The sequence below is a fragment of the Lacerta agilis genome, chromosome 7 (genome assembly GCF_009819535.1).
Source record: "Lacerta agilis isolate rLacAgi1 chromosome 7, rLacAgi1.pri, whole genome shotgun sequence".
NCBI lineage: Eukaryota > Metazoa > Chordata > Lepidosauria > Squamata > Lacertidae > Lacerta > Lacerta agilis.
The window spans coordinates 11,251,050-11,264,406 of record NC_046318.1 but is presented as its reverse complement, the minus strand read 5'-3'; the positions used below and the strand labels follow the sequence as shown (position 1 = coordinate 11,264,406).

The 13,357-nt window shown below is 45.7% G+C and overlaps 1 protein-coding gene across 1 annotated transcript in view; it reads left to right on the top strand.

The window, feature by feature from the left end:
• Nucleotides 1–13,357, top strand: part of ANKH (ANKH inorganic pyrophosphate transport regulator) — a 123,782-nt gene that overhangs the window by 69,594 nt on the left and 40,831 nt on the right. Inside the window, exon 2 of the mRNA XM_033154377.1 lies at nt 13,097–13,313. Coding sequence (XP_033010268.1) covers nt 13,097–13,313 — 217 coding nt within the window. The remainder of the gene's footprint in view (nt 1–13,096; nt 13,314–13,357) is intronic.

Below are 13,357 nucleotides of genomic sequence, written 5' to 3'. Positions count from 1 at the left end.
CTCACAGTTACAGTGTACTAAATTGGTGCACAGAACATACAATTCAGAAGCTCAAAAACTGACATTTCAGTGTCAGCCATCAACAGACGCAATTATTGTGCTACCTGCTAGACGTTTGCTTATTAAACCAGTCATGCAACATCCTTTAGCAATGTGGAATAGATAGTTCAGGTCAACCTGTACCCCTCATGAATGAATGAAATATTTACACTGAGTGCGGCTTAGAGAGGCTTAATTTCCTGTTTGATTTATGGAATTAGATTGCCGAGAGGGATTAGACAGGTAGACTGCAAACTCCGGTTTCATCATCCTAGCAAATATATATTGTCAGGAAAATGGTTTTGCCTTGTGCTTAGATTTCCAGATGTGTTTGGCTTGTTTCCCTTTGTTAGTGCGCAGTCTTAGATTGTGCATTATGGTAAATGCCATTTTTAGGATAGAAATTTGCAGCAGAGAACACACAAGCACACCTTTGGCTTTATCCAATAGTGTCTTTGCACTAGCAGGAAACACTTCCGGTTGCACAAGGCAAGACACCCATTTTTGTTGATTCGCACTGCCCACCACAACTTACCTGAAAGCTGCTTCTGGCGTTTGGGTGACCCTGTTATAAAAAATTCTGTAACTGGGTCCGTCTCCAGAAGGGAGTCCGTAACCCCGGGAAAAACGCTAAAATTTAAGAGCCCCTTCCCGACAACGCAGCACAAAGACAAAGACAAGACTGAGTCTCCCAAAGCAAGGCCTTGTTTATTAGAAACTGTTGCAGCAGGGTGTTTTGCAAGCAAAAGACCTAGAACAATGGAGCGCAAGCTCCTATATAGAATTTTGAAATTGCCCCCCTCCAGCTCGAGACCACCCCTCCATTCATCATACATACATCAGAATCACATCACAAATTGGGATGGTCAGAGGAGGTAACCTGAGAATTCTCACACCTGTGCCATCCCTCCTTGAACCCCTCCCAGACACACACTTCAGCAAAACAAAAGTGTTCATGGTTTCCTGTCCTGGGCAGGCAGGGTTAATGCCGGGCCAAATCCATGGGAAATGGCCCATCAGAATGCCAGAGATTATCACTCAGGCAGAGGGCTGCTCACATCCTTCCTCCTTGCAGAGAAACAGTTTGTCAGTTTGGGAGTGAAAAATGGTGTGAGGCCTGTTCTTCCTGTGTTTGCTTGGTGAATTAATAATATATATTGTATGTATAAATAAAAGACCTTAAATTCTTACAACAACCCTCTAGAGCTGGCATTGGTAAAATCGAGTGCCCCACCTTGTGTGATTGGAAGCAAATCCTGTAGCACAGAACCACATGGAATACAACTGGTACTGCTAATTTCCCTCCCTTGTCCTTCCATATATTCAATACCACAACCTTGCAGGGAAACTACTGTGAATCATCTGCTGAGCAACAGTAATCACATCTCTTATTGAAGGTTCTTTACACCATGGAGAGCGCACAGCTACGTACATAGAGCTATGCGATGATAACTATTGTGTCTTAAGAGATACCAGGTGTAGCGCTTGCCAGTCCAAGCACCTCTTAATGCTCTCTTCCTTTTCTCTCTTTCCCTGGTTTTCTTCCTTAGCTCGAGAATGCAAGGCTTTTGCACGGACAGTTCCATCTATATATATAAAATGCAAGTGTCTCTGCGTCCAGTCCGTGTGTCTCTGGGTTTGCGCAACTGAGCATGTGCCCCAGGGACACAGGGATTGGAGCAGAGAGACATCGGGCCACGAGCAGCGTCGGCAGTTCAAGCGGGCGGTTGAAATGGAACGCCGGCTGCAGAGGACAAGGGGAAGCCGAAGAGGGAGGTCACGCTGCTGCTCCCGCCGCTACAAGGAGAGCCTGTTGCTGCTGACCCCCTCCTGCCCCTCTCCTCCACCCCCGACCACCCGCTAAAGCAGGCTTTGGCAGGCGGGCGGGGGGCGGGGGGCAAGCAGGGCTTCTCCGCTTTAACGGAGAAGCCCTGCTTGCCTCTCCTCCACCCCCCCGACCACCCGCTAAAGCAGGCTTTGGCAGGCGGGCGGGGGGCGGGGGGCGGGGGGGGCAACCAGGGCTTCTCCGCTTTAACGGAGAAGCCCTGCTTGCCTCTCCTCCACCCCCCGACCACCCGCTAAAGCAGGCTTTGGCAGGGGGTGGGGGTGGGGCGCCAGCCCCCTCCACATATATTCTAGCCCGTTTTTTTAACGGGCTTAAACCACTAGTAGATAAAATAAACACACAATTGTATTGCTGTCATTTTACCCATTTCCCTCACATTTCCTCAAAGAGCAGTTTTAACGGCAGTTACCCAGCAATCAAGCAGTGCTTGTTGTTCATGGCACCTCGTTCTTAGTGCATGAACCGATGGAATAAAACATTGGCATTTCACACGCTTGACGGCTGGAAAAGGGGTGGGGGAGATGCACACAATGGCCTGGAACGCAACCCCCACAGAAAGCGGGAATTGCTTGTACCACACTGAAATGTATCTTTTGATTGCCCTTGAATCTTCCTGCCATGCTTGCAGTCCTCTCCTGCACTGTGGTGCGCCGCACTCTTGGAGAACCAAGGTCCTAGGCCAATGACTCCTGCACCAGCTTTAACCAACCTGCTGTCTTCCAAATGTTTTGGAGCACAACTCCGACCATTCCAGACTGTTGGCCCTGTTGGCTCAGACTGTAAGGAATTGTTCTCCAGAACATTAGGAAGACATCAGGTTGGAGAAGGCTGGTCTACACTGACAGGCAGCACCTCTCCCAAGATTTCAGACAGGAGACTAGCTGGAGATGTCAGTAGAACATGGGACTTTTTGCAGGAAAACTCATACTAGGTCAACAATCTGTGGCCAGTGTGGTGTAGTGGTTAAGAGCGGTAGACTCGTAATCTGGGGAACCGGGTTCGCGTCCCCGCTCCTCCACATGACTAGCCCACTTCTTTGAAGTCTCTCAGCCCCACTCACCTCATGGAGTGTTTGTTGTGGGGGAGGAAGGGAAAGGAGAATGTTAGCCGCTTTGAGACTCCTTCGGGTAGTGATAAAGCGGGATATCAAACCCAAACTCCTCCTCCTCCTCCTCGATTTGCATATAAATTGCCCACCCACAGAACATTTTTGTGCAACCTCTTGCCCTCTTATAAAACCCCCGTGTTTTTCAACCTGATGTGATGTATGCAAGGTGAAAGCTTAGAAGCAGAAGGGAAAGCAAAAACAAAAAACCTGAATGGATAATTTATTGTCTCTGTCTGTTTTGATGCAGTTGATGCTTTGAGCACTTGGAAAAGATGAGCTGGGGAATATGCGACCTCTAATCCCTCACTCACAAATATTAAGACATGAACTAATCTTGCGGCTCCACAGTCTCTCACTCTTAACAAAACTTCTTTGTACAACCAGTAGTGGACGAACTGCTGCTTTTCTGCTTTTTCCTACGCTAGCTAAACAAAAATCAAAGGCCACAGAAGTGTCTCAGGGAAAACACCGGAGCATTGCTAGTGAGTCAGAAGTGGAGGGAAATCAATCTCTAAGAGCAGTTTTAATAATATTGTTAGACCAAGATATAGTGCTGAGCCAGTTAAGGAGATTGGCTAATTGCTCTTGCAGCCATGTCAGATGATCGCATCGGCATATCCAGTTATAAAGATTTCAAACAAGGTTAGTTGAGAGTTGGAAGATACAGTCTTCTGGTAACTGATTAGTCCAAATACCTTTTGTACATGGGGGTTCTGCCTCCCAATGTATTGCTTTTAATGGATCATTCCTATTTAAGGGACTATACCCAATCCATGGCGGTGTCTGTCCATATATTTTGTGAAGATAGAATTGTGTGTCTGAGCCAGCTTTTCACCAGTCCTGCCTTTTAGATTAAAAAAAGAGAGTGTGTTTGCTTTGAAGGAGAGATAAACGGGAAGAGCTTCTTCTCAAGGAGGCAAAGATCAATATCAAGTTTGCTTATGAAAACAGGAAACAGAACCGAATGAGGGAAATGTTCTGTGGAAAGATATTATGCACAGCACCTACCAATCCTGTGGCCTGGAGTTTGGCACTGCTATTGTTTTTGTAGTTCTAGGTAGGGTTGCCGTATTCTGAAGAGCAAAAAAGAGGACACATTTGCCAACTTCTACTTTTAACTATGGATTGCTATGACAGCTCTCATTTAAATACCAATGTAAAAGAGGATGCGTCCTGGAAAAAGAGTTCATATGGCAACCCTAAGTAGGCATCAAAACAGTAGGTTCATCTAGTGGGGTGTCATACACCAGTGCTTCTCAAACTATCTGATGTGGTGAACCAGCAATTTTTTTCCTCCCATGTGCAAGGGAACAGTACCATATTTGGTCCCTGAAGTGCACCACCCAAGCTAGGTTGTGGAGTTGCCACGGTCTGGTAGCCAACGGCTCGTGAACTGGCACCAACCAGTCTGCAGCCCACCACTTTGAAAAACACTGCCGTACATAGCTGGTGGGCTCTGTTAAGCTTGGTGGGAGATGAGTTGTGCAGGGCTGATCTGTTCCCAAGCACAATGATCCCTTTCCAGCAGTTTGCGCAATAATAATCTTATGCATAAGAGACATGCTCTGTATATTCATTTTATTACTGATTATTCAATAAGATGAACTATTGCATCTGATTTCCACAAATCGTGGCATCCATCCTGATTCCTCGCTTGATTTCTCCTCTCTCCAGTTGTCCACAGAAGACATCTGGGCAACCTTGGTCTTGGGTGTTGGTGGCACAATTTACAATGGAGGAAGGAACATAGACACCCACACAAATGTAGTTTGTCGTTCTACTCCCTGGGCTTCTGGTTGACTATCCTGGTTGTGTCATTAGGCTTCCAATTCAGCTGTAAGGCACCTGTTGTCTCCATTTGAGACTTTATTTATAATACTATTGCTCTTTCATAAAAACCACAGCCTAGTCCGTGGGTGTAGTGTACTCAATTGGAAAAAGGTTTCTAAAGTTCACCAATAGTCTGGAGGTTTAATAAACTTGAGACGTCTGCTAGAAAAAGTATACAGAAAAGTGATCGTGGGTGATTAAAAATAGTCATATGAGGTGGCATCACGATAGACTAGCAAAGAATTTCAGAGCTTGTAAACATGTTCTAGGATTTTCAGTTAAATAACTATTAACACCGTGCATCCTCTTTTCACAAGGGAAATTCATTCTATGGGAATTGTTTAATTTCCTAATAATTTAGGCCATTTGAGGGGGCTTATTTCCCAATAAGTTAGGACATGTGAGAGAGCTTATTTCGCCAGCTGTGGACTAGATGTACCTGGGACCATGAAGGAGGTTCAAGAGACCCTAGGAACAGTGAGAAGATTATCAACGATACAAAAAGATATTGAACTAGATGGGGCTTTTGCCTGGTCCCACAGAATGATTCTTATATTCTTTCTTGGGAGTTCATTAATCAACTAGTGGTGGTTCTGTTAGCTAGAACAATTATTTCCCCCCCAATAATAGGAGTTAAACTTTAAGTTGCTGTTGTGTAAGGTAGCGCGGCAGCATATTTAACAAAGTTAGTTCATAAACATTTCACATAGGATTGTGGTGTTTTGGTCAGACTGTGTCTCCTGAAAAGGCCACATTCGAGTGGAGTCGGGTAAAAGGTAAAAGACCCCTGGACGGCTAAGTCCTGTCAGAGGTGACTATGGGGTTGCAGTGCTCATCTCGCTTTCAGGCTGAGGGAGCCGGCGTTTGTCCACAGACAGCTTTGCGGGTCGTGTGGCCAGCATAACTAAACAGCCTCTGGCGCAACAGGACACCGTGATGGAAACCAGAGCACATGGAAACGCTGTTTACCTTCCTGTTGCAGCGGTGCCTATTTATCTACTTGCACTGGCCAGTTTTCGAACTGCTAGATTGGCAGGAACTGGGACAGAGAAACAGGAGCTCACTCCATTGCAGGGATTTAAACCGCCGACCTTCTGATAGGCAAGCCCAAGAGGCTCAGTGGTTTAGACCGAGGCACCACCCGCGTCCCAATAGTGGAGTCAACACACAAGTGCAGCAACCCAATTCCAATGCAGGTGCAGTAGCAGGTGTTAAAAACTTCTGCATCAGTATCTGACTTGTGATCCAGCTGTACACGCTTACATCATGCAGGGATATCTTCTGTAGTGAAAGACCACAATTCAGTGCTTGTGCATGCAGAACGTCCCAGATTCAATCGCTGACATCTCCACTTAAGAAGGGCCAGGTAGCAGATGACACTGAAGGCCATGGCTGAGATTATGGTGAGCCATTGCGAATCAGAGCACACAATACTGGATAAATTATCTGGCCTAATGTAAGGTAGCTTCTTATACATGCACCAGGGCAAGATTATGCCCCCAGAGCACTGAATCTTAAGGAAAATGTAGACAATAAAGGGTAAACATTTCTAGTTCTCCATCATGCTGGATTAAGGCTCTTCAACTTTTTTTGCTACAGAAAACTTGACTTGTCATAAATAAACTCTCTTCCATTTTATTATGCTTTGGATCAAAGGATGTTCTTCAAACTTACTCATTGCATTGGGATAATATTTTATTTTGGGCAATCGCGGAGGAAGATGTTTGCCACATAAATTCTTCCTGGCACACAAGTATTCTCCGGCTGGCTGGTTGGCTGGATGGGCACTCTTCCCAGACAATAATTGTTTAGTTTCTTTAACCTGTGTCATTGAATTATTTTGCAAAACTCAATCTGGGTATTGAGACTTGTTTTTCATGACCGTGTATAGAAAAACTAAGAAGTGAAAAGTGTGTGTGTGTGGGGGGGGGGACTAAGCATTGCTTTATTGTTATCTTTTTAATTAATAGATGAACTAAACAGTGGGGCCAATTTTAATCGGCGAGGTTGTGGGCACATTTGCTCCTCAGAGCTTGTGTGGTGTAGGAGTTGGAGTCTCAAACTAGATGACAATGTGCAGTGTGCTCTCTCGCAGTAGTGGTTAAGAGCGGTAGACATGTAATCTGGGGAACCAGGTTCGCGTCTCCGCTCCTCCGCATGCAGCTGCTGGGTGACCTTGGGCTAGTCACACTTCTCTCAGCCCCACTCACCTCACAGAGTGTTTGTTGTGGGGGAGGAAGGGAAAGGAGAATGTTAGCCGCTTTGAGACTCCTTTGGGTAGTGATAAAGCGGGATATCAAATCCAAACTCCTCCTCCTCCTCCTCCTCCTCCTCACAGGGTTGTTGGGAGGATAAGATAGGTAAGAAAAGTACAGTAATTTGACCAGATACTTCCATCATCTGAGATATTTTGAAGATGGGTGTGCTCATTGGAGGAGACTCTTGAGAGTCCCATGGACTGCAAGAAGATCAACCCTATCCATTCTCAAAGAAATCGGCCCTGAGTGCTCACTAGAAGGATAGATCCTGAAGTTGAGGCTCCAGTACTTTGGCCACCTCATGAGAAGAGAAGACTCCCTAGAAAAGACCCTGATGTTGGGAAAGATGGAGGGCACAAGGAGAAGGGGACGACAGAGGATGAGATGGTTGGACAGTGTTCTCGAAGCTACTAACATGAGTTTTGCCAAACTGCGAGAGGCAGTGAAGGATAGGTGTGCCTGGCGTGCTCTGGTCCATGGGGTCACGAAGAGTTGGACACGACTGAACGACTGAACAACAACAACAACATGTGTGCTCATGTGTACCCAAACTCTTGGTTTTGCTTCTTTGCTTCTTTGCTTCTGCAATTGTCTCTCTGTCATTTCATCAGCCTATTTTCTTTTTTGGGGTGTGTTTTTGGAGACAACTTATATTTGCCAAAGCTGTTGAGAATGTACTGTTTGCTGTGCAGTCTTGGCGACAGCATAGAACCCACTTTGACCCACAGATGGCTCAGGGTTGAATTTTCTTTTATTGCTGTCATTCGTTTCATTCCATCCAGCTGTTCTGTTCTAGTACTTGCAGAATGCAAGTCCATCCATCTGTTCTAGTACTTGCAGAATGCAGTGCTGCCCAAGGTGGGACAGGTTTTAACCAGCACCTAACTAGTCCTGCTCGCTCTGATCTGGGCCCTGATTAAACCATGGTCCTACCCTGAAAACTGAATACAGAAAAGAGGAAGGTGGGACGCCAGAAGCAACATTCAACCGGGGTATTCTGGAGCTACAAAGCGCATTAACTGTGAATTTTTTGTGAGGGTTCTGCTTGTATGTGTATTTTTGAGTGTACATGCAGCTTCTAAGAGTTACTTAGGGTGATACCTACCCAGGTATCAAAAATCTGGGGAGCACCAAATCGGTGTTCGAAATTAGCCAGTTGTGTGGCAAGGCCTCCAAACCAGCCCCTTGTTAAAATAATTCACACAGGCACAGTATTTTAGGTTTAAGGTTATTGGGTAATTTTTTTTAGGCCACAACTTTATTGAATCACAGAAATGTGAGAGGTATTGGCTTAGGCATTGGCGTAGACTATATCAGACTCGTGCCCCCTTTGCAGGAAGTCAATAAGGGTAAACCACCCAAAGAGGGAGCCACATTGGGGGACCCCGCCTGCATCTCTCCTCGGTGTTCCCAGAGGCCTGGCATGGCCCTAGCCCCTCAAGCGGACTTCGGACAAGATCCAGGCCCTGGATTCCTTTAATGGAATACCCTTGAACAATGGAGGGGCAGGCAATGGCTGACCTCCCCTCCTCCAAAAATCAATAAGCCAGTGCCTAACTGCCAAACCTTACGAAGTTGTGACGATTGCTAAGTGGTAGGCGAAAACCAAGTGGCCAGTGCCAATCTGCCAAATGGAAAAATTCCTACCTGACCCAAGATAGGCAACCAACCAAAGTCCAAAGCAAGGCCAGAGAACACACAATAAAACAGGGAGGGTGGGCGGGTGTCCGCCAGCGCGAAGCAGGTGCTCAGCATACGTGGCGCTGCCGCTTTTAAACCCCCTCGATCAGCCCGCTCAAAAATGATTGGCCAATAGGCCTGGGGTGATCGTGGTGCCACCCTGGCATGAAGACATTGCTCCGTCCACGCCAGGGTGGGGGAGGAACTGGGTTGGGGACCTGCCTGCAACCAGGACCATTCTATAGATGATCCCACGTGCCAGGCTCATTTAGCACCTGCCTATCGGCCACTTGTGACACAATCAGAACGAAATTTCAGGAACCAAAATGCTTTTTCCATGCAGCCTGAGCAGGAGCACTGAACAGTTGTGAAGGCTATCTCTACGTTATGAATGGTCCGTATTACCATTGAGAAAAAAACGGCAAAAACAGGCCGAACTTTTTTTTCTTTAACTTCTCAAACCTCGTAACCTAGCTCAAGGTTGTCCTCTGAACTAGCCAGATTTTTAACTGAGAATTAATCGCAGTCCGGTCCTATCATTTGAAAAAATAAAACTTTATAGAGCCACCTTGCCACAAAATAGCAACTAGACATTCTGTTTTGGCGACTGTGACCATGGTTTAAGGAGCCATTTGGCGCCTAGCTTACATATTTGAGTTTCTGATACTGGCACTGATTTTTATAGCCTGAAAGCATAACAGGGAACATTTGAACACCCGGATTCATTAGCTCTTCTTCTTTGGCTTTAAAAAAGGGAAAGGCTGAGCCAATTAGTCGAAACATTTGGTTTGTCTGGAGGAAGTTAATTAAGCTCGACAACCAACCTTCACAGAAGAGCTTAGCTTCCCCCTCCCTTTCCTTTCCCCCCTTTTTTGCAGTGGTCATCCATGGGGATTCCACCCTTTGCATGATGTCATTGTTTGTACAGCGCCAGCTCTCCAGTGATTCAACCAGTCAGCTATTCCTTCTTAGTGGAACAACTGGAGTGAGACGTTCTCTCACTACGAGTTTTTAGTAAAAGAAGAGCTCTGGCAGACCAGACCAAGGATTCATCTAGAGCAGTACATTGATTCCCTGCAGCCACACAGATAATTCTGGGGAGCTTATAAGCAAGGCTTATATGCTGCCTCTGAACAGGGTGGTTGTGTTCAGTCAACATGGCTAGCAACCATTTTTAAATCTATTTATGATAGTGGCCCATTGGCACCTGCTGTAGCAGTGAATTCCATAAGTTAGGGTTGTTGTTTTTTTGCAGAGTGACTAAACACTTAACACCTGTCCATAGACGCTCAAGGAATGACTTCAGTTGCAAATTGACTCAATACACCTCCCAGATTAAATATGCAAATCAGAACATAATTACCCTTCAGGACAAAAAAAAAAATCCTTCCAGTAGCACCTTAGAGCCTAACTAAGTTTGTTCTTGGTATGAGCTTTGTGTTTCTCATAATTTGGTAATACTGTACAGTTGTTGGCTCAAAATAGTGTTAAAATGCATGTTTTAGGATGAAATGCCTTTTGAAATGCATACATGGAGATAAAATATGTATTTAAATAAGAATTTAGGTATGAATTCTTTTGGAGGCAAAATACTAACAACAATAATAATAATAATGCCCATGGACTGATACAGACACTTGGATGGAGCACATTTATGAATAAAATGGAGCACATTTATGAATAAAATGGACCCACACTCAAAATAGATAGTTTTGACTATACCCGAGCCATTCTGTTTAAATGTGTACCTCTCGGGGGAAGGGGGAGAGAAAAAATTGTACCCACCACCCGAAAGTTTCTGAACCTCAGTCATATCTCCCCACCCCCATACCTTTTCTGTAAGTACTGTATTTTCCCGTGTGTAACACACCCCCTATTTAGAAAATGGGGAGAGATTGCCAAGGCTTGTTAAGCTTTTTTTTGGGGGGGGGGGCACGATTGCCCAGAGTTGTTGACCTATTTTTTTTGGGGGGGGGGATGGCGAAAATCACTCACCCGACGAACCGCCGCACACAACCGCTTGCATCAACAAGACCACCTACCGTCTGCTCGCTCACCGCCAGCAGCTTCCTGATTGGTGGCAGCGGCAGCCAATAGACAGCAGCCGTTGCTGCAGCCACCAGTCGCCGCTGACAATCTCTGGCTTTCGGCTAAAACCATTTGCCCATCCCACAATGACACTACCCGTGTATAGGTAAAGGTAAAGGGACTCCTGACCATTAGGTCCAGTCATGGACGACTCTGGGGTTGCAGTTCTCATCTCGCTTTATTGGTCGAGAGAGCCGGCGTACAGCTTCCGGGTCATGTGGCCAGCATGACTAAGCCGGAAACACCGTTTACCTTCTCACCGGAGTGGTCCCTATTTATCTACTTGCACTTTGACGTGCTTTCGAACTGCTAGGTTGGCAGGAGCAGGGACCGAGCAACAGGAGCTCACCCCGCCGCGGGGATTCGAACCGCCAACCTGATCGGCAAGCCCTAGGCTCTGTAGTTTAACCCACAGCACCACCTGCATGTATAAGACGCCCCAAAATTGATAACCTTGTTTTGGGGTCAAAAAAACCTCGTCTTATACACGGAAAAATACTGTACTTTTTAGTGTTTCCTAGTAGAAAAGGTACTCTGACATTCTCCTGCCTTCTTGGAAGTTGCTGCATGCTACAGCCTTGAGCTTGCAGGCTAACTTTTTTTTGGGAAAACCAGGGCAGCCAGAGGTGAAAGAAGCGCTGTCTCTGCTGGAGTGCTTCTTTGTACAGTCATGGCCAAATTGCGCTTGCTTCTTTCTTCCATTACATCATGAGTTTTCTCCTTCTCTGTACGGTGACACTGCTCTTGTGGCTGTTGGCAAAAACACAGTTATTAGATGGTAATTTTCCTGAGATCCTCTCCGCTGTAGACTTCTTAAATCATTCTTCTGTTTAGGCAATTGGAGTCTGAAAGGACTATCTCGGATGCAGCGTCAGGCTGCCATCCTGTTGGTGGTAAAATCCCTTTTCTCTGCGTGTAGGCTTTGACACGGAATCAAATTGCAGACAGGATGGGAATATATGTCCCGGTAAAGTGAGCATATAAAGATACACAGTTTTGTTAGTAAATGTCAAGAGGAATGTTAGGACACAGAGCAGAAAAAAGTGCTGTCACGGTGTAACCCTATACATATCGGCTCAGAAATAAGCCCCCTTGAGTTCAGTAGGACTTACTTACAAGCAAGTGAAAATAGGTTTTCAGCCTAAATACTTCTTTCTTGGAAACTAGCTACCAGGGATCCTCCTACTGACTAGAAAACGTAAGGGAAGAAAAACTCATGGTATCCATTCATTAGTGGCTGAATGATTAAATGATCATTTATTTTATATCCTCGCTTTAAGTTTACAAAATAGAATAAAACATGACTCAGGAGACAATGGAGGAATGCGCCTTTGGGGGTGAAGTCAAAGTTTAATGTATTTGAACAATTAAAGCAATTAGTTAAAATGTGGGGAGAGATTAGCACAAGATAGAAATCGATACACAGCACAGATGCAGTGCACCTGTATTATATTAATCCCCATCAATTTTGTTGAGCAGGAAAATGTTCAAAGCAGGGTTAAGGGGGGGGGACACAAACAAATAAAAGGTTCTGGGCATTTGAGTTTTGACGCAGAGAAAGGTTGACCGCTTGATAGGATAGCATGAATCTGGGTGTTATTTAGTACGTGCAAATGTTTGGGTCCTAATTTAGCTTTAGCCAGATCTTAGTAACGCCATATGGGAATGTACATCCCATCAAAAGTGTGATCTGTTTGTCAACAGCTAAAGCCCACTCTGTGTGGGGCTTCCCCTGAGGCTAACCCAGAAGCTGTAGCTCACCAGTTACACCCCCACTGAAAGAATTGTGCTGGCTGCCTATCTGTTACTAGGCTAGGTTCAAGGCGATGGAATTGGTGAACGAAGCCTTATACAGCTTGGGACCAGGATACCTTAAAATATCATCTCATCCCCTACCGTACATACTCAAACAATCACAGTGTTGCACAGGAGAGGGGATATCACAGATACCATCCTGCCTGAAGATCTGTTTTGCACCATTTTGAAATTGGGCCTTTAGTGTGGTGCCCCCCGTCCTTTGGAACACCCTCCCACTTTTTCTGTCATCTTCTCGGTGCCTGCTGAAGACATCCCTCTTTCAACGAGCCCCCTCAACAGAGCTCTTTATCCCAGTTATCTGATTTGTTGCGGTCTGTTTGTGATTTCTCTAGCAAGACAGAGAATAATTTGGCTATCACGTTCTGCTGTCTGGAGTTGGCTTGGCACATCTTAAACCTTTGTATCTCGTTTGCTTTGCTTTCCCTTCAGGCCTTGAACAGAGGTATCGCAGCTGTTAAGGAAGATGCTGTGGAGATGCTGGCCAGCTATGGGTTGGCCTACTCCCTCATGAAGTTCTTCACGGGCCCAATGAGCGACTTCAAGAACGTGGGGCTGGTTTTTGTCAACAGCAAGAGAGACAGAACCAAAGCAGTGTTGTGTATGGTTGTAGCTGGTGCTGTGGCCGCTGTGTTTCACACCTTAATAGGTAAGCCTTCATTCCATTTGCTGAGGGAACAATACTTTTTTTTT